At 33.7% G+C, this 27,799-nt stretch overlaps 1 protein-coding gene across 1 annotated transcript in view; it reads left to right on the plus strand.

The window, feature by feature from the left end:
* The window catches only part of LOC145246665 (uncharacterized), a 52,299-nt gene extending 24,742 nt beyond the window's left edge, over window positions 1-27,557 (plus strand). The window contains exons 2-4 of the mRNA XM_080108376.1: window positions 14,419-14,553; window positions 19,591-20,745; window positions 24,652-27,557. Of these exons, the coding sequence (XP_079964502.1) occupies window positions 14,419-14,553; window positions 19,591-20,745; window positions 24,652-24,872 (1,511 nt within the window). The 3' untranslated portion in view covers window positions 24,873-27,557. The remainder of the gene's footprint in view (window positions 1-14,418; window positions 14,554-19,590; window positions 20,746-24,651) is intronic.
* The last annotated feature ends 242 nt before the right edge of the window (window positions 27,558-27,799 follow it).

Consider the following 27,799-nt stretch of genomic DNA (forward strand, 5'->3'; position numbering starts at 1 on the left):
CTATTTTTGCGTAGGGCATGACCTTGCATTTGTCGAGTTGAGACATGGTTTTAGACATTTCTAGGCGGTTCATCTTTCGGGTGGAGTAAGTTTATTGCTTGAGGCGCTCCTACTAGGGAAGCCAACGGGACTATCCCAGGACAATTTTTAATAAGCAAGAGTGCTCATACTTTAGGGCGCGTTAACTTGACTCTCCCCCATCTTCCGACCTTGTGTCACATTTTCTTGCGGTGGGAAATAAATAAATACATACATACAGATTACATTGATGATTTACAAAAATATATTATACAGCCCTTGCCCTCAACATAAATAAAATATCACCTAATGAAACCTTTACTTATATATAAAGGCATCTTGTGTGAGTGTGTGTATGTGCGTATGAGTTCGCTCCCTATGGACTCGAAAACGGCTGGATCGCTTTTGTTTTTAAATTTCACACAAATGTACTTTACGTGTCTCGGGGTGTTCTTATATAGGTTTTGTATCGGAATATCTTTGATAAGTATCAAAAATCGATAATCGAAAAAATCTCATTAAAAAGGAACAGTCCGATTTTAACCAATGTATATATATATATATATATATATATATATATATATATATATATATATATATCTATATATATATATATATAAATTCGTGTTCCTGTCTGTTTGTTTGTTTGTTCACAATTTGATTAATATATACAAAAAGTCCGCTACTTTACTCTTTCATTTATTTCTATATATAGTATGATTCTTGCAAAATATACAATTAAGAGGCCACCTCATTTGCATATTGCATCAAGGAAAATTGATTTTACTAAATAGCGGTATGTTAGTTAATGTTTCTAGCGAGAGAATTGTTTAAGTGTTTTATTTAAAATAGTTATTTAATAAACTTTAAATAATTTAATTAATAATATATTTAATTTAATTTATTTGAAATTATTTCTGACATCGACTTTTTTAAAAGACGTAGTTTGGCTATTTTTTTCGGTCGTTTGGGCACTCGCTGCTTTTGAAACAAAAGTTGTTTTTATTTTTTTTTGGGGGGGGGTCTTTGTAACGCACGGACAACAAAAAGTGCTCAATATCCGGAGAATAGTTTCTTCTCTTTGTATCCCTTCTGCCGACATAGGGTATCACGTACTTCTTTTTTTGGACGATTACATTTACATGTTTTTATCCGTTCTTTTATTTTTTAAATTGTTGCCTATGATGAAAATGATTAATATCCTTAGGTGTGGTCAAACGGAACTTCATGTCAACCCGGGCAACGCCGGGTACCCATGCTAGTAATATATATATATATATATATATATATATATATATATATATATATATATATATATATATATTATACAGTCTAACATCACAAGTGCATTTGAGAAGTTTATCACCGCACAATCAGGAAGTTTCTACATATAAAAGCAACAGTTTGGTCTTTGATAAAAAAGGACACATTCAAAATTAATGTTTATGTTTAGAGAACAATTAAACCACGATACTTGACTTTTGTTTTTTAAACTTTAATTGAAGCCATTATAAAAATAATTTTATAAAATCAATAGTACGTTCTCTACAGTACAATATAGACAGTATATATTGTGGATTGACTGTGAGGAAGCATGTGAAGCGTCCCCGACTCAATCAGACAATGAATCGATTTGGTTGAAAAATAGGCAATTTCATCTATTTCGATGACAATAAAAATGTGGGGGTGTGAACCATTCGTTGATCATAATTCAATCCCGGACAACGTTCTGTCTCTCTGCTAGTGTTAAATAAAGTTGAATTTCTCAGAAACGTATGTACAAGAAAAATATGAGGAATATTTCTTTTTTGGAATATGGTTTGAATATTTGAAAATCTATTGAGGATATTTTAAATATATTGCGTACTAGCAGGCCGCCGTGCGTTGCCCAGTCGTAAAATACGCTTAAATATATTTTAATCCATGCAGATTTCGGATTTATTATTATAGAGCAAATTATTATATTGTACCCAATATATGTAGTAATGATTTCAAAAGTTAAAAATACGGAAATGAATTTTGTGGCATCAGTTAAAATCGAAAACAAAATATTCAGCACTTCAGTCTTAGTCATTACCGTCAGTTATTGCCAGATGAATAAAAAACGACCGAAAATTAAGCGACTTCAAGCTGAAAATGTATATGTATGCATGTTCATAAGTTAGTCGATTTCATCCTGTCAGGATGTACATTTATTCTTTTTTTTTTAACAGTTTAACCCCTTAGCAGCCATTTTTACAAGCTTAAAACCAAATCGAAAGTGTTCTCGAAGTTCAAATACCCTATCTATAAATGTCAAGTTTGTATATCAAATATTCAGAAAGGAGTTTGGTAGAGAATTTTCACACACACACACAAAGACAAACGTTTTCATCCCAAATTGTACGCAATTATGCGCAATTATGCACAATGTAGAAACTATGCTTAAAAAATTAATTAAAAAAATAGTTAAATAAATCCAATCATCTAATAAGAAAACATACAAGATGAATAATTAATTAATGAACGCTCGTTATTCAAAGGAATATGTAAATTAGCTAATCTTCATCAAGTCGCTCGCATATCTATGACTGAGCATATTAAAAAGTTCGTTTTAATAAATTTTAAATAGAAAAGTGGACTTTTAATATCATTGTCAGAGCAACAAAAAAAACCCTCTAAACGTTATAGGTATATAGATTACGTTGTTAATAAATAAAACCTATAACTAGTATAACCTATTAATTATTAAGCTTATATTACCTATAATACAACGTGTATGACATGAATGGTGATAGTATATTTGCTATCGAGTATGGCTACTTTTTTGCCCGTCACTGTGATAGAGCATACTTTAGTCTTGGAGAACTATGAAGATACACACGTTGAGGAACACCGTCGACGATGACTGAATAAGGCGATCTTGGATTTTCACAGTCGACCACAAATATCGCAGATATAATTAGGCGTGCTGCGCCAAGCAGCAATATCGAGTTTGGAGATATACTGTGCGGTTTTCCTTTTATGTCTTGTCCCTGTTTCCTGATCTCTGTATCTTTCTAAGCCCATAGTAAGTCCTTGGGATAACAGTTTTCCAGAATGATTTGTCAGTCGCGTGTGCCACCCAGCTGGTTTGATCGATACCAGATGCACACATGCCGCGTTTGCAGACGATTGTGAAGTGTAGGCGTGGACGACCTTTCTTTCTGTGGTATTAATGTAAAACCTCCCAGTGAGAGTTAGATATGGTTGTTCAGATCAACTAGACTTTTACTGACTACAAATCTGGAAGGTGACGTGATAATCCGGTAAAATGCCATAATTGAATCCACCTCTTGACGTGTGCTTGATTCTGCCATACATGCACTCGTAGGTGATTCACCAAACTGATACTTGACATGTTTACCTAAGTGCAACTTTCGTCCTGGAGAATGTATATGTTATGTATATATGTATATATTATTACTAGCAGGGTTCCCGCCCGGTATTGCCCGGTCGTAAAATACGCTTGAATATATTTTAATTAATGTAGATTTCGTATTTAATATTATATTATACTAGCAGTTCAACCAGGCTTTGTTCGAGCCCTATATACTGTTCATAACTTTATGTGCATATGTATAAAAATATTAAAAAGTTTGATTCATGTCCAAGTAACCTACATCTAAAATTTCAAGTCTTTAGACCTAAAATTGGCCGAGGAGTTTAGTAGAGTTTGCAAAGTTCAGCTCTTTAAACATTGACTTCTTGGCAGCCAAATTTTCGCCCCAAAACTGATTAAAATGCTAGCTGCATGTCTGAATACCCTTTATGTAATATTTCAGAAGTTTAGACCTTAAATTGGCTGAATAGTTTGCTAGAGACCGCAAAGGCCAAATCTTTCGAACTTTGACCCCTTGCCAGCCAATTTTTCCGGCCAAAAACATATTAAAAACTTGTTCTATGTCTGAATACACTTTGGCCAATTTTGTACCCCTTAATCTTTATTGCTTTGGGCTCAAATCAAATTGAATAGTTTGATCCATGTCCAAGTAACCTACATCTAAAATTTCAAGTGTTTAGACCCAAAATTGGCGGAGATGTTTGGTAGAGTTTTTAAAGGTCAAATCGTTGACCTTTGATCCCTTGACAGCGAAGTTTCATGCCGAAAACCGATTGAAAAGATTTTTCCAAATCTCAATACTCCTTATATCAAACCTCGAGTTAAAATTGACAGAGTAGTTTGATAGGGAAATGTGTACACACACACACACACACATAGACAGACGATCTCACTTTATATATGCTAAGTTTATTTAGAAGATCACTGTCACCAAACATATATGCGGCATAATCATGTCACCGATTCGCATTAGATCATCGGAGTTAAACAACGTTTAGTCTGGTCAATACCAAATGGGTGACCATTTGAGAAAACTATACGCTATATTTAAGGGAATTTCGACACCTCCCTGCAAGAATTGAAAAGAAAAAAAAAAACTAACGTAGTCATCTCTCAGTACCGAGAAATACATGAGACTGGTGATCGACTATAGATTTAATATTCCCTTAACACTTCTCCGTTCGGAGGATGCCGGTTCAACCCGCCTAGGTTTGATGCCATATGCAAACAAATATATGTGCTATTTCGAGACATTTTATTCATTCACCGTTTTTCTCAATCTATAATTTTTACTTCGTGAGAATAATATCCAAGAAGAGAACAATGAATAATGAAAATGACGTATCCTTACCTAAAACAACAACCCCGAATAAGGTCGTATTCTTTTCTGTTTTTTGTTTGTTTGTTTGTTCACAGTTTAATTAATATGTACAAAAAGTACACCGTTTCACAAATTAAGTTCACACTTAAAACGGACTGATATACGTTTTTGTTCCAGCATTGTGAATTGAAGTTCAGGGTTTAAAGGAATTAAGATATGTGGAAAAGGTTGGCAGAATTGTTACAGAAGAGCAGAAAAAAGGTATTGTTGCCCCCCCCCCCTCCTCAAAAAGCAAAAGTCTTCTGGAATGAACGCAGCTCTTTCTAAGATTGAACATATTAGAGAAAAAACAAACATCCGGTGGTTTTTACTGGCGTGTCCGTTAATTCGCGCTTTTTACCATTTGGACAGTTTTGGTTAATCTTAGATTTTGATTTTACATATTTAAACGATTACAACTGTATTTTTATATTTTTAATTATGTTATTGAACGCCAATTTGAAAACCAAGGAGTTGTACTTGGTCTTCCAAGAGCTGCAGACTTCGAAACGTCATCACAAATGAAAATAGAGAAAGAGTGTGAGAGAACGTGGAGCAGCATCCTGAAACATTGATTCGACGATATTCCACATAACTTGAGATATGTAGAGGCTCACTACACAATATTCTACACAGTTTACAACTCTTTTCTTATAAAGTGCAACTTGTTCAATACTTGAAGCCTGAAGATTTTCAAACGAGGGTTCAATATGCAGTTCATATCCAAGAACTTGTCCGAGATGACTCCAATTTTCTGCAAAAGTTGTTTATGTCAGATGAAGCCTATTTTCATTGTAATGGATTCGTTAACAAACACACTTACAGATTTTGGGGCTCTGAAAATACAAGGGAAATTCATCAAAAGCAGTTTCATCCTATAAAGTGCACTGTATGGTGTGCAGTAATGGAGAAGATATATTGGACCTTTTTTTTTTTTTGATCAAGACAAAAATGCTGTGATTATGATTAGATTTCCTGTGCCCACAAATTGAAAATAGCCCAGATTATGGTTCCAACAAGATGGGGCAATGACACATACGGCGAGGGACACAATGGAGCTTCTCAGCGACGAACTTAACTCTCGCTATGGCAATGTCAAATGGCCACGACGTTCCCCGGACAATGACTAGTCCCAACTTTTTCTTGTGAAGATATCTTAAAGAAAGAGTCCATGTCAACGCTGCAATAATTAAAGGAAAACATCAGGAGCGAGATAAGGAAGTTGAATCACAATCCAGAGATTCTGCAATCTGTCATTAATAATGTTTTGAAAAGAGCATAAATATGCGAAGTTGAAAATAGGCAACATTTAAAAGACATTATTTTTCATAAAGATTGAATTTTGCGTATTTAAAAAAAATCCCAATGTCTTGCAGGAAGATATCATCAAAAATAATCTATTTAAGTAAAAAAAAAACTCGGAAATGACTTTTTGGACACTATATATATATATATATATATATATATATATATATATATATATATATATATATATATATATATATATATATATGTGTGTGTGTGTGTGTGTGTTTATTTATTTTTAAAACAGGAATCTACGTATATATATATATATATATATATATATATATATATATATATATATATATTTTTTTAAACAGGAATCTACGTATATATTTTTAAAACAGGAATCTTCGTGTATATATATATATATATATATATATATATATATATATATATATATATATATATATATATATATATATATAGTAAGGATGGAGAGTTGTATGTTTTCGTTTCGATTCTAGCTAATGGCACTAAATCATATATATGTATTTTAAGTTTTGATCTCACTAATATATATTAGGTTAAATATAATAATCAATAGCGAATTGTCTTTATAATAATAAATACGTAATCCGCATGCGATTAACGTATCATGTTTAAGCGTATCTTACGACCAAGCTATGCCGGGCCGCCTGCTAGTCTGTAATAAATCTATTTTCATGTTTAATTTTCAATTTACTTCCAATTTATTTTTTTGATTGTAAATAATCTAACAAATTCAGATAATTACTCTTTCATTGTGTGTTCTTGTATTACTTTTAGTGCATTTGTCTTGTTTTTGCTCCAAAAGTTATGTGAAACTTTTATATTTTCGGATAAGGTCTTGTTGATTTGTCTCCCCTGTTCTGAAAAAAAAAACAGCTCTTCAAAAATGAAAACAAAAACATTGTTAAAAATAACACAAATGCACAAGTGCCGAAAAATCAATTTGTCTGTTGTCAATAAAATAATAACAGCTTTAAAAGCACCATTTAATTAATTAATAAATTTTTTTTTTAAACAATACAGCTGAAGAAACAGTGTCTCTTTCGATCAGTTCTTTTTTTTTTTTCGTCAAAACAGCAGTATGTTTCACTAAATAAATATATAATCAAGAGATATCGGATGTCCGATGTGATAAGGCAGTATCAGACTATCAGTTCCACTCTATTATTTTAGGAATAAAAGAAAAATAAGAATATGGAGATTATTTTCAGAAAAATTATACTCTGCAACAATCTAAGTCTAACTAAAATTCATTTGTTGTAACCCAATAGATATGAACTGCTCCCCTCTCTCGCTCCATTGTTATAGTCTGAATGCGTTGTATGCAGCACTTCGATGCTGTGGGTGGGTGAGCTATACGGTATCTTTCGTCTCTCCGTGAGCGTGTCCATGTTTTTCGGAACACCCATTAAAGAAAGATAATTTGTGATGTAGCTCCTGGTTTTGGAAAAGTCATTTTGGACGATAGAGTCTTGGGATATAACCAAGAAGCGTACCAACAATTAATATAAATTGGTTGTAAAAGTTATTTTTTTAGTGGAGGAAGAATATGAAGGATGTAGGCGGATGTGCACATGAAAATGGAAATGAGCGAAATATTGGGGAATATAAGGGTCACCAGTTAGCAAGTGCTAACTAAAAATCTTAACATAGTTTGGTGAAATGCAAAATTGAAAAATAAATAAATAAATAAATAAATAAAAACTAAATGTTATATTATTTGGATTGTTCGGACTGCTGTTCTCATTTTTAGTGTCATTTTCACAACGCTCGGTAAATATATCCTCCGATTTTCTTACGGTATATCTTGTCGAACTCTGGAGTCGGTACAAAATTCTGAACGGAACCCTTTATTGACCGAAACGTTGTGAAAATGGCACTGAAGATGAGAACACTATTCCAAAGATTCCAAACAATACGAATAACCAATCCGAAAAATTTAGAACAAATCATTTTCATACAAGAGATAGCATAGAGGACCGAATAAATGCAACACTTTCTTTTTGCAAAAGAGACAATAAGTAAAACTGTTCCCTAATCGCAAAATATTTGTATGAAGTATTTTTCATATTACAAAAATGAAATTAAAGAATTTTCTTTATTTTTAAATTTCTTTATTTAATAAAGAAAGACACGTTCATCATCAATGAAGTCTGTTTTTGTGAAGTACCTATTTACTATGCCTCCCCACGGGACAGAGTTAGACACCAGGGTCATTTTTTAACGTGGAGAAAAGGTACAAAAATAAAAATTGTCTCAGTCGTGAAGGATTTCTCCTCTACCGAAAGAGAACAAGAAATAGAAGTGCAGCATCTGAAGAACAGATACTACACTTTGATCTTGTCCCGAAAGTAAGTAAACATTTTTCATTGGCTAATTAAAAAGCAACTAATTACTATGATGTTGTCCCATTGACTACTGCACACTCTTTAACCCTTATCCTCGAGTGGCCTGTGGGCCTTGATGAGTGGTAACTCTTATGTAAAAAAAAGAATATAAAACTTACCTTTAATCATGAAAATGTTCATTCATGCGAATCGTAAAGGAAGTTGTGTTAGTAGTCACAAAGCTTATAAATGTGTAGGTCAATACGCTTATAGTGCGAATGATATGCGTATGTAAGTAATAGACATATGTTAGCATTTGGCAGCGTGGTATTGTGTATGTGTGAGCGTTGGTTTACTTTATTCTGTTAGTGCGCATATAGCTATAAGTAGTAATTCATTTATCTTCGCCTGACTGTCGCTAGTCTGTAAGAATGAGTGCACGAGATGAAGAAAGCGTGTACGTGAGTCATTGAACCCCCTTTCCAAAGGCACAGGGAGGGTGAGTGACATTCTTGGGTTCTTCCTTAGACGACCGGCTGGTGAAGTGTGCCTTTAGCTTTTGGATGTTTGTTTTATAGAAATTTCTAACTTCCTGTCGGTTTACTAGTTTGACATTGTTATTTTTGGGATTGAAACGATTTTCATTGGTTGAAAGTACTTTGAGTTAACACCTTTCTGTGAAAACTTACTTGCTTTTGGAAGTGATGAAGAAAGCGAATTCTTACGAAGCGGAGACAGAAAGAGTATAACAATTAGAGACATTTGCTTTTCAGCGCTCGTTAAAATCGCTTCTCAGTCTTATTACAAATTCAAAGTTTGAACTTTATATTTTGCTAGCAGGCCACCCTGCATTGCCCGGTCGCAATATATACATACATATTATATTTTAATTTATGCAGAAACTGAGACATGTACATGCGAGTATTACGTTTTTTTTCAAACAATTCATTTCTTGTAAGTAAAAAAAAAAAAAAAAACCTACGCGAGCTGAGATCGAAATCAAAACCTAAAGGCAGTGAGTCAAGTACGATAACCATTAGGCCAACTTGACACGTATCAGGTGTCTTCGAACCTACTTATCCTTGAAATAAGGAATCTGTCACGTGAACGATTCACACATGCGCATTCGTGAAACAGTTGACAAACGGATAAAAATCCAATGGCCCTACGTAACAATTTTTCAATTTTGACTTCTTAGCAACCCTTTTTTCCAGATGAAAACCGTTTAAAAAGTTTTCCACATGTCCCTATATACAACCTTTCAAGTCTGAAATTGAAATATTCGTTAAGTATATAGGTTTTATACGAGAAGATGTGTCTGGCGTTGCTCGGTATTAAACTTAACGTAAAATTGCTTTAAAAACATGAAAAATAAAATTTAAAAAAAAAGGAAATTGAAAATGGTCAAGCGAGTATAACTTTTTTTTATAAAAAGTTCACTTCTTGTAAATAAAAAAAATATACTTGAGCTGATCTCGAAACTTAAAGACAGTGAGTCAAGTACGATAACCATTAGGCCAGCCTGACACGATCTTTACAAAATGTTTTCAAACCTACTTACTTTTAACATAATGTAAACGATTCGTGCATGCGCAGTCGTGACACAGCAACCAGACGAAAATATTATGACTCTCACGTCCCAATTTCTCAATTTTGAATCCTCAGCAGCCCTGTTTTCTGGATAAAAACTTATTAAAAAGTTTTCCACATGTCTGAATTTCACGATATACCAAATTTCAAGCCTGTAGATAGAAAAATTGTTTAGTATATAGGTTGAGAATTGTCCTCTCTCTCTCTCTCTCTCTCTCTCTCTCGCTCTCGCTCTCTCTCTCTCTCTCTCTCTCTCACACACACACACATTCTCACTTTTATAGATATATAGATTAGTTTATCCATGGACCAATTTCTTTATCGTTGCGATGCCGTCTTCAGATGTCGTTTAAACGTCCCCTTCTATCCGGGTATTAAATTAAATATTTCGGTGCTTGTCATCCTATATTAAAAATAGAAAGAAAGAAAAATATGCATGACGTACATACCCGTGACAAAAAGAAAATATCATACACCAAAAATCACATAAATTGATCAAGTATTAAAAAAATGCTTGTTTTAAATAAGAAAATCAAATTTCATGGCGAAACTACGAGAGACGATCTCGCGACGCCATCATGAAAACAGTATATATAAAAAAACAAAACAAAGGACATAACTCGAAATAATTCAGATTAGCGAGATTTTAAAACGCCATTCTTCATATGAGGTGGGGTTAGGCATTGGAAAAATCCAAATTCGTTTAAAAATGATTTTCTTTAAAAAATAAAACTACTTGATTCAATTTACGTGATTTTTGATGTGCGACATTTTCTTTCTGTCACAGGTACATGCATAATAAAGATTTTTCTTTGTTTTAGTGTAGGGGGAATTCTCGACAAGGACTAATATTTTTCTACAAACATTAATCGGCAACTGTGCATATTCACTTACCCTCTGAATTCCCCATATATTCTTGTATTCGACGACAGGTGAATTCGAAGTCAAATTCCATCAATAATACTTAATAACTCAGTCTATATTTAAAACTGAAATCATGTTAGCTTAGTTAATATGTAATAGACGAGCAGTCTTTCATGTTAAAAAATAATTTTATTTTTGCACAATCAAATCTATTACTAATAAAGATTTTTATCTATGTCTGTCTGAAACCGAAACTATACTACTATTTGTGTATTCTTCGTTTATGGATCATCATCATCATCATCATCATCATCATCATCATCATCATCATCATCATCATCATCATTGTTTCACCACGCGTTTCGGCCAACTCATCTTCTAGCCTTCTTCAGGTGATTAACCTTGTAACTGTATCCACAGTAATTACTGTATTCCATAGTTGTCTAATCACGTTTTGGCCAACTAATCTTCTGGCCGGCTTGATGAAACAACAACTATGGAGATGATGATAATACGCCGCAAAAAAAAAAAAAAAAAAAAAAAATGATTACATAAATTATGATACTCCATCTCAAAGAATATCAAAAACAAAAACAAAAAAATAATACCATTCAGTACTGCCCGACAATGGAAGACCAGATAAGAACACAAAACTAGATTTATAAGACCATAACAATAAACCTTCATCGTCCCTCAGGGCCCGTGGTGCAGTGAATAAAGCCGCTCCAGATGAGTATTGTCTGAAGATAGCGGTCTAAATCTGAATACTGATAAGAAAGGTGTACAGCGATTGTATCAATATATGTTACCGTGACATAGACAGACATATATTCAATGGGGTTTAACAGTATTTTGTGTAATTATTTAGTTGTAACTCATTTTCCCAAACTTACCGTATTCAACAGCGAGCACACCGCCATTTTTCTTTTCCAAATATATCGATAAACACTGTATGATTTTGGAAAGATTCTACGTCTTAAAGTGAGTAAAACAACTAAAAACTTAAGTAGAGGAGTAACTTATCTTGCCTTTGATAACATTTATTTGTCATATATTTGATTTTTGACGACTTTTTCGGATCTATGTGTACGGTAACACAAAACCCATTTTTCTTTACCATTACAGCAGTCTTTTGCTAATTCCTGTTGTCCAGATAGGAATTTACGTGATCTTATCCCATGATGGCGATTGAACTGGTTTTCCATCGTTCTATTTCTCCCGTGAAAGTTATTTAATGATGGGCGAATGGCATCCATTGTCAAACAAATTTGTTTGTTCATCAGTGCTTCATCGGGGTACTTTCCATTTGGGCAATTTTAATTTAAGTTCAGTAGCTACATCTAAATATCTCCATGATCCCTCGTGTAATTTCTTTTCCTTTTAATTCAAGAGTGCTCTCTTAAATGTGTCGACAAACCGTTCAGCTTATCTGTTTGATTGCGGGTGGAAGGATGGAGATTTAAGGTGCTGAATACTGTTTATTTACAGAAGTCGGCAAATGCTACTGAGGTAAATGCGGCACTATTATCAGAAACTAAGATTTCAGAAATGCACAACCTGCTGAAATTTTTTGTAGTTTCTTTACAGTTTCATTCAAAGTAGTATGATTCATCTGAAAGATTCTGGCCACGTAATGTAAGCATCAAACAATATTAGGTAATGTTGTCCATTTATAAGTCATGAAAAAATCAAGAAATTTCTGGGTTAGGATATGAATGCAATGTTGTTTTCCGAGGAGATTTTGCAACCAGTTGACTCTGTACACGTTCCCACAACTGAATCATAAACGGCGTCTTCCACTGATGAGAAGAGGTGAGTCGGTATAACGCATTTATCTGGTTGGTGTTTTATGGAAAAGTCGTAATCTACAAGAATATTACTATTGCGAGTATTATGTTTTTTTCTAAACAGCTTACTTCTTGTAATAAAAAAAGAAAAATACTCGAGCTGATTTACAAACCAGAACCCAAAGACAATAAGTCAAGTACGATAACCATTAGACAAGCGTGACACGGCTTTTAAAGGTCTTTTCAAACTACTTATTCTTAATATAAGTAATCTGTAATGTTAACTATTCTCGCATGCGCATTCGTGAAACAATTAGCAAATATAAAACCTCGGTAATTCCCATGTACTAATTTTTAAATTTTGACCCCTTAGCAGCCCATTTTTTCCAATGAAAACGGATCAAAAATTTTTCCACGTGTCTGAATTGTCTATATACCAAATTTCAAGTCTGTGGATCAATTTGTTGAGTATATAGATTCAGAAATGTCCGCACACACATACATTCTCACTTTATATATATATATATATATATATATATATATATATATATATATATATATATGTATTCATTACACTACTCCTAATAATAGAAGGGATGTTTCAAAAGTAATGTCTTCTACTTTTTCATTCTGTCCGATTAGATCGGAGAGAATTGAAAATCGCATTTTTCATGATTATTGAACGTATGCATTCATGACCTGAAAGTTTCATCTCTCTCTTACAGATATTGACGGTGTTAGACTCTAAGAAAGCAACACTGGTCATTGACATGCGTCAGAAGCAGAGATGCGTCATTGAATTCCTCCTTGCAGAAAAAAAAAGTAACCGATTAACATCTACCGGCGCCTCTTTAACGCATTTTATGAAACTGATGCAGTTGATTCCAGCACCGCCAGGAGATGGGTTTGTCGATTTCAGTGTAGCAACAGAGATCTGTTACTCCTAGTAATCTTCTGTTATCCTAGTAATATTGGTCCCGGCATTTTTTGTTCATCTTGCCTGTTTCATTTTACAAAGAAGAAAAAACCCATCGACGTAAAAATATAACTGTTGCTCCCCAAGTCCTACAAGATACGAATTATTTAAGACTTCTATCCAGCCATGATTGGTGGAACGAGAGCATGCTATAACCGTGGATATACATAAAATTCGAAATTCCGTGAAAATTCTTGAGTTCAACAAATTGATTTGAGAGTTTGACAAGGTACACTTCTCTCTCTCTCTCTCTCTTTTTTTTTTTTTTTGAAATCGCTCCAGACATGTCAGGAAGTTACTTGATGTAAAGAGCTAAAATAAAGAAAAAAAAAAGATGTAAAACAACTAACCAACAATATGAATTAAATGGAATAGATTCTGACTCAGAAAACTGCCGTTCGCCCCTTTGTGAGAAACATCATTCATGGAATGTTACGACTAAAAGAATAAAATAAGGGAAGCGAGAGTTACAAGTCTGCTGAAAGTAAACTCGATATACCACATACTCGCCTGAGATGAGAATAGTAGACCGAATTATCCAAATAGTACAAATTATCAATCCTTATCTAAAAAAAATAAAATTTATAAATACGGAGATTAATTTGTCTTGATAAATAAATTATTAAAAATAATATCGTTGCTTTAATCTTCATCATTAGAACGGGTCACGGAAATTTAATGGTACGTTCAAATTACAGAGAAAGAAAAAATGCTGTGCAACGCTGAAAAAAAAAAAAAAGAATTCTTCGACTTTGAAATGTCTTTCTCTGACCAAAATATAATCTGAAATATTCAATCATCTACAATACTAACTATTATTTTTTTTTATTTTTTATTTTCAGTTGGGATAAATCATCCGACGATAATTTCAAACAAATCTTGGAACTTAAATGTCAAACATGAAAATGATAGAATTTCCACAATCGGCGGAGATTACACAGCTTTTCGACCGTGGCTGGACAAAGATACATTATCAGGTATGTAAACACGCATTTAGCATCAGTTGTTAAATTATCAGTCGTGTGCAAGCGACTCTATAAGTCACTCGGTCGGTCGGTCGGTCTGTCCGTAACACTTTTGTGCTTGGCCTTTTTGGTTAAGATCAAAGGTCTGTTGTTAATAGATGCTGTTCTTAGCTTTTTAAGCTTTTCTTAGCCTTTTGGCCAAGATCGAAGTGTAGTATCTGTTCCGGCAGATACTGCACTTAAGATAATTTGTACCAGTCAATGGAGGGGAAACCCTCTATACTGGGACAATTATTATTTTTGGTAACCAGAGTGACCCCTTTTAGGGGAGCTGGTTTTTACCTCACATTAAAAACGGCCTTGTGCCTAATTTGCTCAGTGGGGGAGCAAATAAATACCATCTGTTCCGGCAGATGCTGCAAGCTATGACTAGCTATGACTAGCAAAGACCAGATGTGGGGGCAACCCCACATGCCTGACTTTTAACCAGCTCCCATTTCTCACCTCTCGGGAGCTGGTCCCCTTTTTCCCTTCCCCCTCCCTTCACTCCTCACATTAAAAATCGGCCTTGTGCCTAATTTGCTCGGTGGGGGAGCAAATAAATACCATCTGTTCCGGCAGATGCTGCACTTAAGATAATTTGTACCAGTCAATGGAGGGGAAACCCTCTATACTGGGACAATTATTATTTTTGGTAACCAGAGTGCCCCCTTTTTGCCTACTTTTAGGGGAGCTGGTTTTTACCTCACACTAAAAACGGCCTTGTGCCTAATTTGCTCAGTGGGGGAGCAAATAAATAACATCTGTTCCGGCAGATACTGCAAGCTATGACTAGCTAGGACTAGCTATGACTGGCAAAGACCAGATGTGGGGGCAACCCCACATGCCTGACCTTTAACCAGCTCCCATTTCCCACCTCTCGGGAGCTGGTCCCCTTTTCCCTTCCCCTCCCCTCACTCCTCACATTAAAAATCGGCCTTGTGCCTAATTTGCTCGGTGGGGGAGCAAATAAATACCATCTGTTCCGGCAGATACTGCAAGCTATGACTAGCTATGACTAGCAAAGACCAGATGTGGGGGCAACCCCACATGCCTGACCTTTAACCAGCTCCCATTTCCCACCTCTCGGGAGCTGGTCCCCTTTTTCTCTTCCCACTCCCTTCACTCCTCACATTAAAAATTGGCCTTGTGCCTAATTTGCTCGGTGGCGGAGCAAATAAATACCATCTGTTCCGGCAGATACTGCAAGCAAAGACCAGATGTGGGGGCAACCCCACATACCTGACCTTTAACCAGCTCCCATTTCCCACCTCTCGGGAGCTGGTCCCCTTTTTCCCTTCCCCCTCCCTTCATTCCTCACATTAAAAATTGGCCTTGTGCCTAATTTGCTCGGTGGGGGAGCAAATAAATACCCTTTTCTTGTCCTTTTGGAAAAGATCAAAGTGTAGTATCTGTTCTTACTACATGCTGTACTTATTGTTATATAAAGTGGGGGATCACTTTTCTGTATTAATTTAATGTAAAATGATCACCAACTTTACAACCAGTCAATCTCAAAACCATTCAAGTCATTCTCCAGATCATTCAAGTTGTTTTTGAAGGATTCCAGTTATTTTTTAAGCATTCAAGTCATTCTTGAGGTCATTCAATTCATCCTTAAGTTCATTAAAGTCATTCTAAGTCATTTACTTTTTATTTATTTAAGTCATTTCAGCCAATTTTTCGGTCATTTTAGTTTATCTTTAAGAATTTCATGTCAATCCTATATTCACGCATTCATTCATTACACGAGAACACGCGACTAATGGCTATCGGCCTTGTTTTTAATAAAAAACAGGCTCATTATTACGTACACATTCACTGTATATGTAAGTTTTACATTGTGTATACAATAGTAGTTATTTATTAATAACTAGACTACCCGTGACCCGTTGGGTCAGTATGTTATATTAGCTATGGAATTTATGTATGAGAGTGGCACTTGTGACGTAAAGAAAATATTTTTTTTGTGACATAACAGAAACATTTCTATGAAAGTATATTAAAATGAAAAAAGAATATACATAGATTTCTATGAGTCGTTCTTTTTATAATTGTTTATTTTTGAAAAAAAAAACATATACAGCCATTGAATTATAAGTGGTTTGCCATAATTATAGGTAAATGTGTACTGAACAGATACCATAATACTTATTAGAGTTAAATTCAAATTTTGATGTATCATTTTTAAATGAAATTGTTAGTTGAAAGTACAGAATAGTTAAAAACACTCTCCCCATATTAAGAATGGCCTTTTAAATAGAAAATGAAAATAAAATATAAGTTAAAAAATGTTTTCGGATTTATTTATTTGTGTTAAGAGTGTAGATAAAAGGTTCTAAGTGTATTAAAAAACGGAGAAGAAAATGGGGGGAAAAATGAAAGCGGTGGGTAAATCGGCGTTGTAAAATGCTCTTATGGTTGTCAACGGGTTAAAGTAGATTTATTTATAAGAAAATTGCGTTAACATAACTTAAATGTAATACGGAAATAAACGATGTAAAAAAAGCAGAAAGTAGTAACAATTTATTTATTTGGATAAATTAAACGCGAAAAAAAAAAATGGGACGCTGACAACGTACACAGTAAAACAATATGTTTTATTGTTGCGGTGATTATTTATTTGTAACACAAATTAAAAAAAAACATATTTTCGGGGTTATTTATTTATGTTGGTAGTGTAGAAGAAAATGTATGAATGTTTTTAAGAAAGGTGTATTAAAAAACGGAGAATAAATTAAAAAAAAAAAAAGGAAGGCGGTGGGGAAATCACCATTGTAAATTGTTCATATGGTTGTCAACGGGTTAAAGTTGATTTATTTATAAGAAAATTGCGACAGTATAATTGTAATACAAAATAGTTGGAAAACATCCCCACCCTCCCATGTTAAATGATAATTTCTAAATAATAACGTTAATATTTCAGTGCGCAAGTCAAATTCTGCAAAAGTACCGATTTGTTTACGCTGTTATGGGTTTATGTTTATGTACGCTTGCGCAACCGGAAGTCGTAAACCGGATGTGGGGTTACAACACCCGTTACAAGGTCATTTGAGTTTTATAATTATATAGATTAATATTAATTAATATAAAAATCTTTTATTTATTGAAGACGATTTTCTAGTTCTTATTTGTTTGCAAAATGCCGGAATTATAAACAAAAATAACGATAAAATAACAAAGTTATACAAGACTTGGAGCCGCACTGATGAGCTGATGACTAGAATGCTCCTTATCTTTGGTTGAGCATATTGGGAGTTTAATATACAAAATAGCATTAGCTATGCTCTTTGTGTATACAAATTGAGCTTAGGAATTTGGATAATATCAAAACATTGTTAATTCACTGCCCGCATAGTCGTTTGGGCGATCGGGTTTCGATTCTGGCTTCAGGTAGTTGCTTGTCTGATGAGCTGTGAAACAGCGAAACAGTACTGTATGTGGATAAATATATATATATATATATATGTATATAATTATATGTATATATATGTATATATATATGTATATATATGTATATGTGCATATGCATGTATATGTATATATACATATATATATGTATATGCATATATATGTATATGTATATATATATATGTATATATGTGTATATATATTTATATATATATGTATAAATATATGTATATATATGTATATATATGTATATGTATATATGTATATATATGCATATGTTTGTATATGTATATCTGTATATGTATATATATATGTATATGTATATATGTATGTGTATATGTATATATGTATATGTATATATATATGTATGTATATATGTATATATATGTATAGGTATGTATATGTATATATATGTATATGTATATATATGTTTATATGTATGTATATCTATGTTTATATATGTATATGTTTACATGGTTGTGTATATATGTATATGTTTACACGTATGTATATATATGTGTATATATATGTATACATGTATATGTATATATGTGTGCATGTATGCATATGTATATATTTATATATGTATGTATTGAAATATGTCTATGTATGTGTATATGCATATATTTGTATGTGTATATATGTATGTTTATGTATGTATGTGTATGCATATATGTATGTTTATACTTATATATATTTTGTTCGATTGGTCAAATTTTTAAATAATTGTAAAGAAATGAACCATAGCGGAAATTCATTCGACTAAAATAAGATGGAAAACGGGGTGAGAAAAAAGGACAAAGAGAAAAAAAATGGGGGAAGTTACATGTAACAAATGTACAATTAAGTAAAATAAATAAGTCGATTAAAAACGAGATCGCCAAAATACACCCGAATCGCTTTTCGTTCAGACTAACTTTTCTAGGGTATATATCTGAAAAATAATTTTTTTAGAATATTAGGTAGTGGAATGGAGTAAGAGCGGAGAGGAGGTTAAACAAACAAACAAACAAACAAACAAAAAACTCTTACTACCTAAATAATTCTAATTGAAGCCGGAGGGTTCTCTGCTTGCACAAAGTAGGGGGGCTGGAAATGATGGCAAGTGCCTCGAGGATAGACAGGTGGAACTTTGTACATCCTCGGTGCAAAATAGAAAAACACTCCGGAGAGAATGCAATACCACAATCCTTTTTAACGGCCAAGTGTTGGCCGATGAAAGATTCTACGGATTGAGACCTTCTGGTAGTAGGTTGATTAACACCAGTCGATAGATTCGAACCCGGCAACACAAGTCATCTCTGGCTTGATTATTAAAGACGGTATCCATTCGGTTACCATTAACCGCGTGAAATAACGTTGAAATAAAACATATTATTTTAAAATGTTTTTTACGTCAGTCACTGGATTAAGTTGCTTTTAATGATTTTTACTTTATCTCACAAGAATAAAAAATATTTTTCAAATGTTGAAATACTATTGTGTAATTGATTTTTTTTTTTTAAATCCTATGGGGCAAAAACTAATCTTTTTATTTTTTAAGTAAAATTGCATAAAAAAAGAAAAAAAAGAAGCTAATTATTTTCTTTTAAATTTCAGGTACGTTATATGTACCCGGAAAATACCCATCGGGTATATCTTGCCGATTTTCTACGTTTTCAAATGGTCTGTCAAGCACTGGTACAGACACAGTTACAAACGTAGAAATTGTTTCAACAACCCTCCCACCAACACCGCCGCCACCGCCCCAGCTTGACACAACGTTATCGATCCTGGATAGTTTCTACTTTGCACAGAAAAGTGTTTACGGCGGCCACCCTCCTCGATTGCGCAACCACGACGCCAGTGTCCACCGTCCTTATCACAATGACTTTTACCCCCAGTCACCGAGATTATCATCAAGTTCACAATGTCCAGTTCAGCCACACCAGCATCCGCATTCACATACAAACGAACAAGAGTATCCTGGACAGAATATCCGGGTTACATCAAAACCATTTTATTCCAACTCTTCATCTTCTTGCTTGACCGGAAATAAATACCCTTATTTCACATCCTCGGTAAAGACCTCGCCTCCTTCCTCGTTGTCACCGTCGCAGTCATCGCCCGAAAGCGGTAATTCTTTAACCTTGATAGTATCATCATCAAATCTGCCAAATTTTAATCCAGCATCCTCGTCTACAGCATCCCTTTCTTCGTTGCCAAACACAACGAAGGAAAGGGAAGAAATCGGCATTCGGGGTGACGCTATGTGCAAAAACAACGTCTACAATGTCATCAAAAGTGGATTGAACAATGCCGACAACAATGCAAACGTTGCTGATAACAATAATGATAACAATAAAATCAATGCCAGGCCTTCTAACGGTAACTATGGCAACAGTAACAACAGTTTCATGGCGCTGGCCGACTCAACATCAACAACTTTCGAATGTGCCAGTTGCCGTAAATTGTTTGCCACGCCCCACGGGCTTGAGGTACACGTGAGACGTGCGCACAGCGGTTCGCGGCCGTACGCCTGCGATGTGTGCCAAAAGACGTTCGGTCACGCTGTCAGCCTGCACCACCACCGTTCTGTCCACACACAGGAACGGACCTTCGAGTGCCAACAGTGCGGCAAAACGTTTAAGCGATCGTCTACCTTGTCTACGCATTTGCTTATACACAGCGACACCAGACCGTATCCATGCCCATACTGCGGTAAAAGGTTCCACCAAAAGTCAGATATGAAAAAGCACACGTATATACACACGGGTGAGTAGCGAAATTCTTGCTGTTCTATTTAAATCTATTACTAATGGAGATTTGATGTCTGTCTGTCTGTCTGTCCGTCTGAAACCGAAATTCTACTATTGCTTCTGTCAATTGTAGTATTGTACTATCTTTAATGTTCTATTAAGTTTACTATATCATATTAACTGATTTAGTTAGTATGTTTCAATATTAAATTAAAGAGTTAGTGGTGTAGTACCTGTTCTATTAGCACGAGGTATATATACACATAGTTGAGTAGAATTACTACATTACATTACAGTTGGAAATAAGTCATACACCATCCACTATGACAATGCAATTCCTACAGCTTCCGTAACTAGAAAATGGAGCGATTAAACCTGACATTGTGATGTGGAACAAGAAGGAGCAAGAAGCAACCTCAGTAGAAGTCAGTATCCCCCAATGATGCTGGATAAATAAAGCTGATTGAAAACATATTACGAAAAATGTCAAGGTCTTATATATGACATGAAGAGAAACTGCAATTTTAGGAAGATCTCCATCATTCCATTAATTATAGAAGCAACCGGATCCGTGATAAAGAATTCCCAAAACTACCTAACAAATATACACAGTGAACCAAGTGCAAGAGCGATACAAACAATTGCACTTAATGGGACTCTTAGATTCTTCAAAAGATCTCTCGGCTGGAATGGGAATGTATGAACGTATGAATCCGGAGATTGTATTTTGTTGTTAGAATTCTTTGTAGAAAGACATGAAGTAGTTATGGGAAGGACCACTTGAAGGTTGCCAACATCCTAAGTGAAATGATTTTCGTGGAACGAACTAGATTTGAACTTGGAACACCTATCTCTTCAGTTTGTGTCGTTAACCACTAGATGACCATCAGCTCCGAGATAGTGAACGAATGACTGGCATCCTGTAGGATGTCCCAGTCCCAGCTAGAACAAAATAAGGAAATGATTTTAAAAAGTGAGTAACAAACTCTTTGTTGTTCTATTAAAAAAACTTATGGTGATTTGGTACCCGTCTGTCTGAAATCGAAACTATACTATTACACTTATTAATTGTACTATTGTTCTATCGTTTAATGCTCCATTCAGTTCAGTTTAATATACTATTTCAGACTTATGTAATATTTTTCAATGTTAAATTAAAAAGCTAGTAGTGTGGTAACTTCTATTATCATGAGATTATATGCACACACACACACACACACACTATATATATATATATATATATATATATATATATATATATATATATATATATTAAGAGGTATATGTGGTTTAAAAAAAAACAGGGATAAAGAGTGCTCAATACGTTAGTAGAACCAAATATGTTCTTTTTTTTATTATTATAACCGCAAGTGTATTAACTTAATTCATTACAAATTCTTTCAATTGTTAGGATAAAAATTATCCGTCTATATCGTGAGATGATTCAAGTTAAAATAAAAATAAAAAGAAATATGTTTTTTTGTGTGATTACATATGGATATTAAAAACCAAGAGAGAGGAAGGAAGGGAGAGAAAGGGGAAAAATAAAGGGGAGGGGGGAAAAATATATCATCAAGCCTCTTTAAGAATGTTTAAGGATGGGTACTGTCTGGGAAGTATAAACTAAAGGGCAGTCACCTCGCGTTTATGCAACGTTCACGACTTCCGTTGTTCGAACACTCTGGATTGTCTATTGTGTGCGCCCTAATTGAGCGTTTATTTTTTCTTAATTACCTTCATTCTCGTGACAATTGTTTGGGTAGAGGCTTAGCAAAGTTGTCATTGTAAGTATCAAACACTAGTGTCTATATGTTTAAAACAATAATTATTATATATGTATACACACATTATATATATATGGTGATTGACGAATCCTAGCGTGGATGAAACGCGGAATTCATCCACGCTAGGATTCGTCGATCGCCATATATATTTTATAACTTACTACCTAGCTCTACCTACTATTGAGCACTGTTGAAGTAAATACTTAAAGTTTACGCATAAATTTATACTTTCGTATATTAATTTATGTAATCAAATGAAGTAGTCCTATATATATATATATATATATATATATATATATATATATATATATGTGTGTGTGTGTGTGTATAATGGGAATTTTGTATTTACCTGTCTGAAAGCGAAACTATATATTACTACTATATTAATAATTAATTTATTTTTATTTCGGACTATTATTCTCGTCTTTATTAGTTGTTATTTTTTCATCTTTTATTGGTTTGTTTATTCACAACGTTTCGGTCAACTATTCCTCTGGCCTTCTTAAGGTAATAACCGCGACGGATAGGAACTTCGAATTTCCTAACTGCATTCTCAGCCATCACTGCCATCCGTAGTTGTCGTCTCACCACATTTTGGCCAATTAACCTCTGGCATGCTTTGGGTGGGATTGAAACCGCTATCTTCAGACAATGTTCACCTGGAACTGTAGAGAATCAACGTCTCTATCAACTGCGTCACGGGCCGTGAAGGACGATCAAGGTTGGATTTTTTGATCTTATAAATCCACGTTTATTTATCTGATCTTCTATAGTCGGGTCCGTACCGATTGGTATATATATATTATTCCTTAATTGGAATTCATTTTTGAGATGAGCATTATATATTAATTTATTTATTTTTTTATTTCGGTCTATTATTCTCATCTTTATTAGTTGTTGTTTTTTATATTTTATTGGTTTTGTTTATTCACAAAGTTTCGGCCAACTATTCCTCTGGCCTTCGTCAGGTGGTAGAATAGTTGGCCGAAACGTTGTGAATAAACAACAACCAATAAAAGATGAAAAACAACTAATAAAGATGAGAATAATAGTCCGAAATAAAAATAAATTAATATATAATGCTCATCTCAAAAATGAATTCCAATTAAAGAATAATATATATATATATATATATATATATATATATATATATATATATATATATATATATATATATATATATATATATATATATATATATATATTCTGGCAGAGAAGGGTAATGTAGTGTATGCTCGTTCTCCCGGACTAGCAAAAATATACAACTAGAGAAGGCATATATTTGCTAGTATATACAGTATGGCCCTAGGATACAGTGTTTTTCGGGTTCCGATTTGGAATACGATGTTTTTCTGTTCTGGTTACGATATTTACCCCACCTTACGGTGTTATTTATAATGTTGTTTGATAATATACACGTGTTATATATTGTACAGTATTTTATTACTAATTTTTTAATGTCGTATCCCGGGGTTATACTGTATTGATCAGGAAATCCTCACGTGACCAAAAATATATTTTAAGTGATTGTATGCTTAATATGAAAAATGAAAAACGCCCTGGCGCTATAACTCTTCAAAATGGTAACTTTTCAGCTATATAAATTTTATGTATTAATTCTATGTTTTATTGTGATATCAAAAATGCCATGATTAGTCGAACCAATTTTAAGTGATAAAATTTTATACATAGTAAGGTATCACTTTTAAATAATTATATCAGAAATATTTAGCGAAAGAAAAATTTTCATATTTCAAAGATACATTGTTTCTGTTCGTTTTTGATGTCATTCTCACAACTTTTCAACCAACCGATGTAACCTCCGACCTTGTTCAGTTTGGATCACAACTAACTGGAAAATCTGTATATTGAACGCATTAAATAAAGGGTTACGTTCGAATTCTGTACAGATTCCCGAATCCGATATAAAGATTCTTGAGTTCGAAAAGGCGCACGGAGATAACACATCGGTCGAAACGTTGTGATATAAACATCTAAGATGTGAACAATAGTCAGAATAATCCAAGTTATCAATACTCAGCTAAAGAATTCCGAAACACTGTTTAATACGAGAATGACAAACACGTTTTCTTTTCTTTTTTTAATTTAAATAACAAGCCATCTTATATTTATTTCAGGCGAGAAACCTCACCGATGTTTGCAATGTGGCAAAGCGTTCAGCCAGTCCTCGAACCTGATCACTCACAGCCGTAAACATACAGGGTTTAAACCATTTGCATGCAACCAATGTGGCCGTGCATTTCAACGTAAGGTCGACTTGCGGAGACACACGGAGACTCAACATATCAGTTCAGAGATCAGCAAACGGCCATTGTTACGTGTAGTTTCAGTATCTTAACGACTTAATTGATAGACAGAGAGAGAGAGAGAGAGAGAGGAAAGGAGAAAAAGGTAGAGAACTAGAGAAGGGGGTCAGAAGAACATGAAAAAGAAAACCCGCAAATACCGAACGGTGTTAGACAAAGTGTTGTGCCAAAAGCTGTTCCTTTCAGCTGCATAACTTGTGAACTTCTATGTCTTATCGGATAGATTAATCGATTCGAATCAGTGAAGTCTAACGTATGCGTTATATCTGGACGAATATATCCCCTGCAATTTTGCCAATGATTCTTTTCGAATATAAGATCGGAGGTTACCCAAACACTAACTCCTCCCACATCTTGGGCCAGTATTGCCTGGGATTAAAAGTAGTTCTTATATATTAGATGTTTATAACTTAATAAGTAACCTCTAGTACACTTTGTGGCATTGATTACTATACTACAGGGCGTCCAATAATTAACGTTACATACAAAGTTTTTGCCCATATTTATTAAATAAATTAAATATCCAAACGTAAATATATTCAATAGTATTACTAGATTCATAATATCCAAACTTTATCCAATATAACAGCCATGTGCATCAATAAACGGATGCAAACGCTTGGCGAATACTCTACATGAGTCAAGAACGATTTTTGTGTGGGATTGTAATGGCTCATTCGTCACTTAATTTCTTCTTCAGTGTTTCCAAATTGGTATGGTGGAAAGCTGAGACTTCACTCTCCAAGATAGACCAAATATCGTGATCTCACCAGTTGACTTGAAACGCTTTAGTGCTCTCTACACCAACATTTGGTTCACATTTAAAGTATTCACAATGTCTCCTGCAAATTTTCTGGATCTGAATAGCTCTAACAATGGCAATTCATTTCCTTAAATCATGGGGCATATTGTAAAAATTAATGTTCAAGTTAAACTTTATCCATATACACCAGAAAAAGATTTTAAAAAAATATGAATAAGAATAAGTTGTAACGGTAAATATTGAACACCCTGTATAAAATGAATGAAATCCTGTGATCTTAAGAATTGCGTAATCAATTTGATCATCAACACAAAACACCTTGCACTGACAATAATGGCGTACCGACTTTATCGGGACAGTAGAAGTTTATAAAATTGAACACAAAAAAATGAAAAGAAATCAAGTCACAACCATCAAACACTGGACAGCTTCTCTGCCGTATGAACTTTGAATTCCCGGATGCTGTTCGTCCTCATGATTTGGATTGAATTGGACAGAGTACACTACATGCTCTTATCGGACTGCAACCGCATCACTTCCAGCATCTCCATCTCCTACATCAATTTCCGCGCTTTACCGAGGTTCGTGGGTAAACCAAATTTGAACTCTGTAGTTGTTCGACTGGGAAAGTTATGGACGGACATACAAACACACAAGCATACTTACGACCATTGTATTTTATTTATATATAGATTTTATCATACATTTCCTGCAATGTTTCGTGTATTTTCGGTTATTGTTAAATTTTGATATTTTCATAAACAAATTTTTTATTATATTTTCTGTTCACACATTTATTCCCACCTTAAAATTACTTTGAGTTTCGTAAAAAGAAATGAATTATTCACAAGAAATGTTCATGAGAATTCATATATTTTTCGAAATTGTAATGCAATAAATTGTGAAATGTACAATGAAATTGTAATGCAATAAATTGCGAAATGTACATGAAATGTACATGTTCATAATAATATATAACGTAATGAAACAGATAAGCGCATTGTGTTATTTCTTAAAATTCTAATCGTTTTTTTTTTCATTGCTTTGCGACTCCCTTGAACTTATCAAAGTACACATGAAAAACGTTAGTGAAACAAACTTTGATTAACTCATATTTAGTATAATATTGACGTATAAAGGAAAAAAAAGTCTTACTAAAACAAACATTATAATAAAAAAGATTGCAATAGGGTTTTTTTTTACCTGGAAATGTGTCTGTCGTATCACTGTCTTTCAAGTTCCTGCTTGCTACGTCACTTCCTTGACACGTTGGCCTACATTATATTACAATGGATTTATTTTCTATAAGTTCAACGGCAAAATGGAAAGTAAGGAACGTAAAATGTTACAATAAGATCTTGATTGTAAATGTAAATATTATTTCCCAAATGCATGTGCTTAATATGTATGATTGTGTGGGTTTGTTTTTGCGCTCACTTGTCGCCTTATACGAGCATGAAGACATCTGGTTTGTTTGTTTAATCATGTGAAAATGTAAAAATTTGAGGTTGAATAATCAATTGTAGCCTAAGTTTCATTTCATCTATGAAAAATCATGGATTACAATAGAAAAATGCGATAATAACAAATTTATAACTTAAAATACTGCAGCATTAAGAATTGATTATATAATGTTATAAAATGAATTAAAAAAATCTTAATGCTGCAATATTTTAAGTTATAAATTTATTATATTTTTTACTAGTATATCTTGTCCTTTTCTTTTCCAGTTTTAACAACTAGTCCTTTACTTTTCCATGTTTAAGTTTAACCATATTACTTTTATGCTTGCGTTTCTCTATTGTAATTCATGATTTATCCAGGCTTCCAAGAAATTCACTTGTTCTTTGTTTAATTTCAATCTTATAATTTATTTTTTTGCCCCCATAAAAACATATGTAATAACAATGTACGGCACTCGTCTGCTTTCAATAAAATCCCCCAATTATCTTCCTTTCATGCTTCCATTAGTGAATTAATAGCAACAGTAGTCGCTGAAGTGACGTGGTTGATATGGAAACCAGTCATAAAAAGCGTTGCTCACCTCCTTACATATTTTTACGATTTTGAAAACCAGAAATTCATCATAACTTTTGTTTTACTGAACGAAAATTGAAAAAAAATTTTTCACAATATAGCTGAGAAAGCAATCTATAAACTAATAATTATTTGAAATTTGGTCGAAAAATGAGTGAG

The sequence above is a fragment of the Euprymna scolopes genome, chromosome 24 (genome assembly GCF_053919585.1).
Source record: "Euprymna scolopes isolate OS-2025 chromosome 24, ASM5391958v1, whole genome shotgun sequence".
NCBI lineage: Eukaryota > Metazoa > Mollusca > Cephalopoda > Sepiida > Sepiolidae > Euprymna > Euprymna scolopes.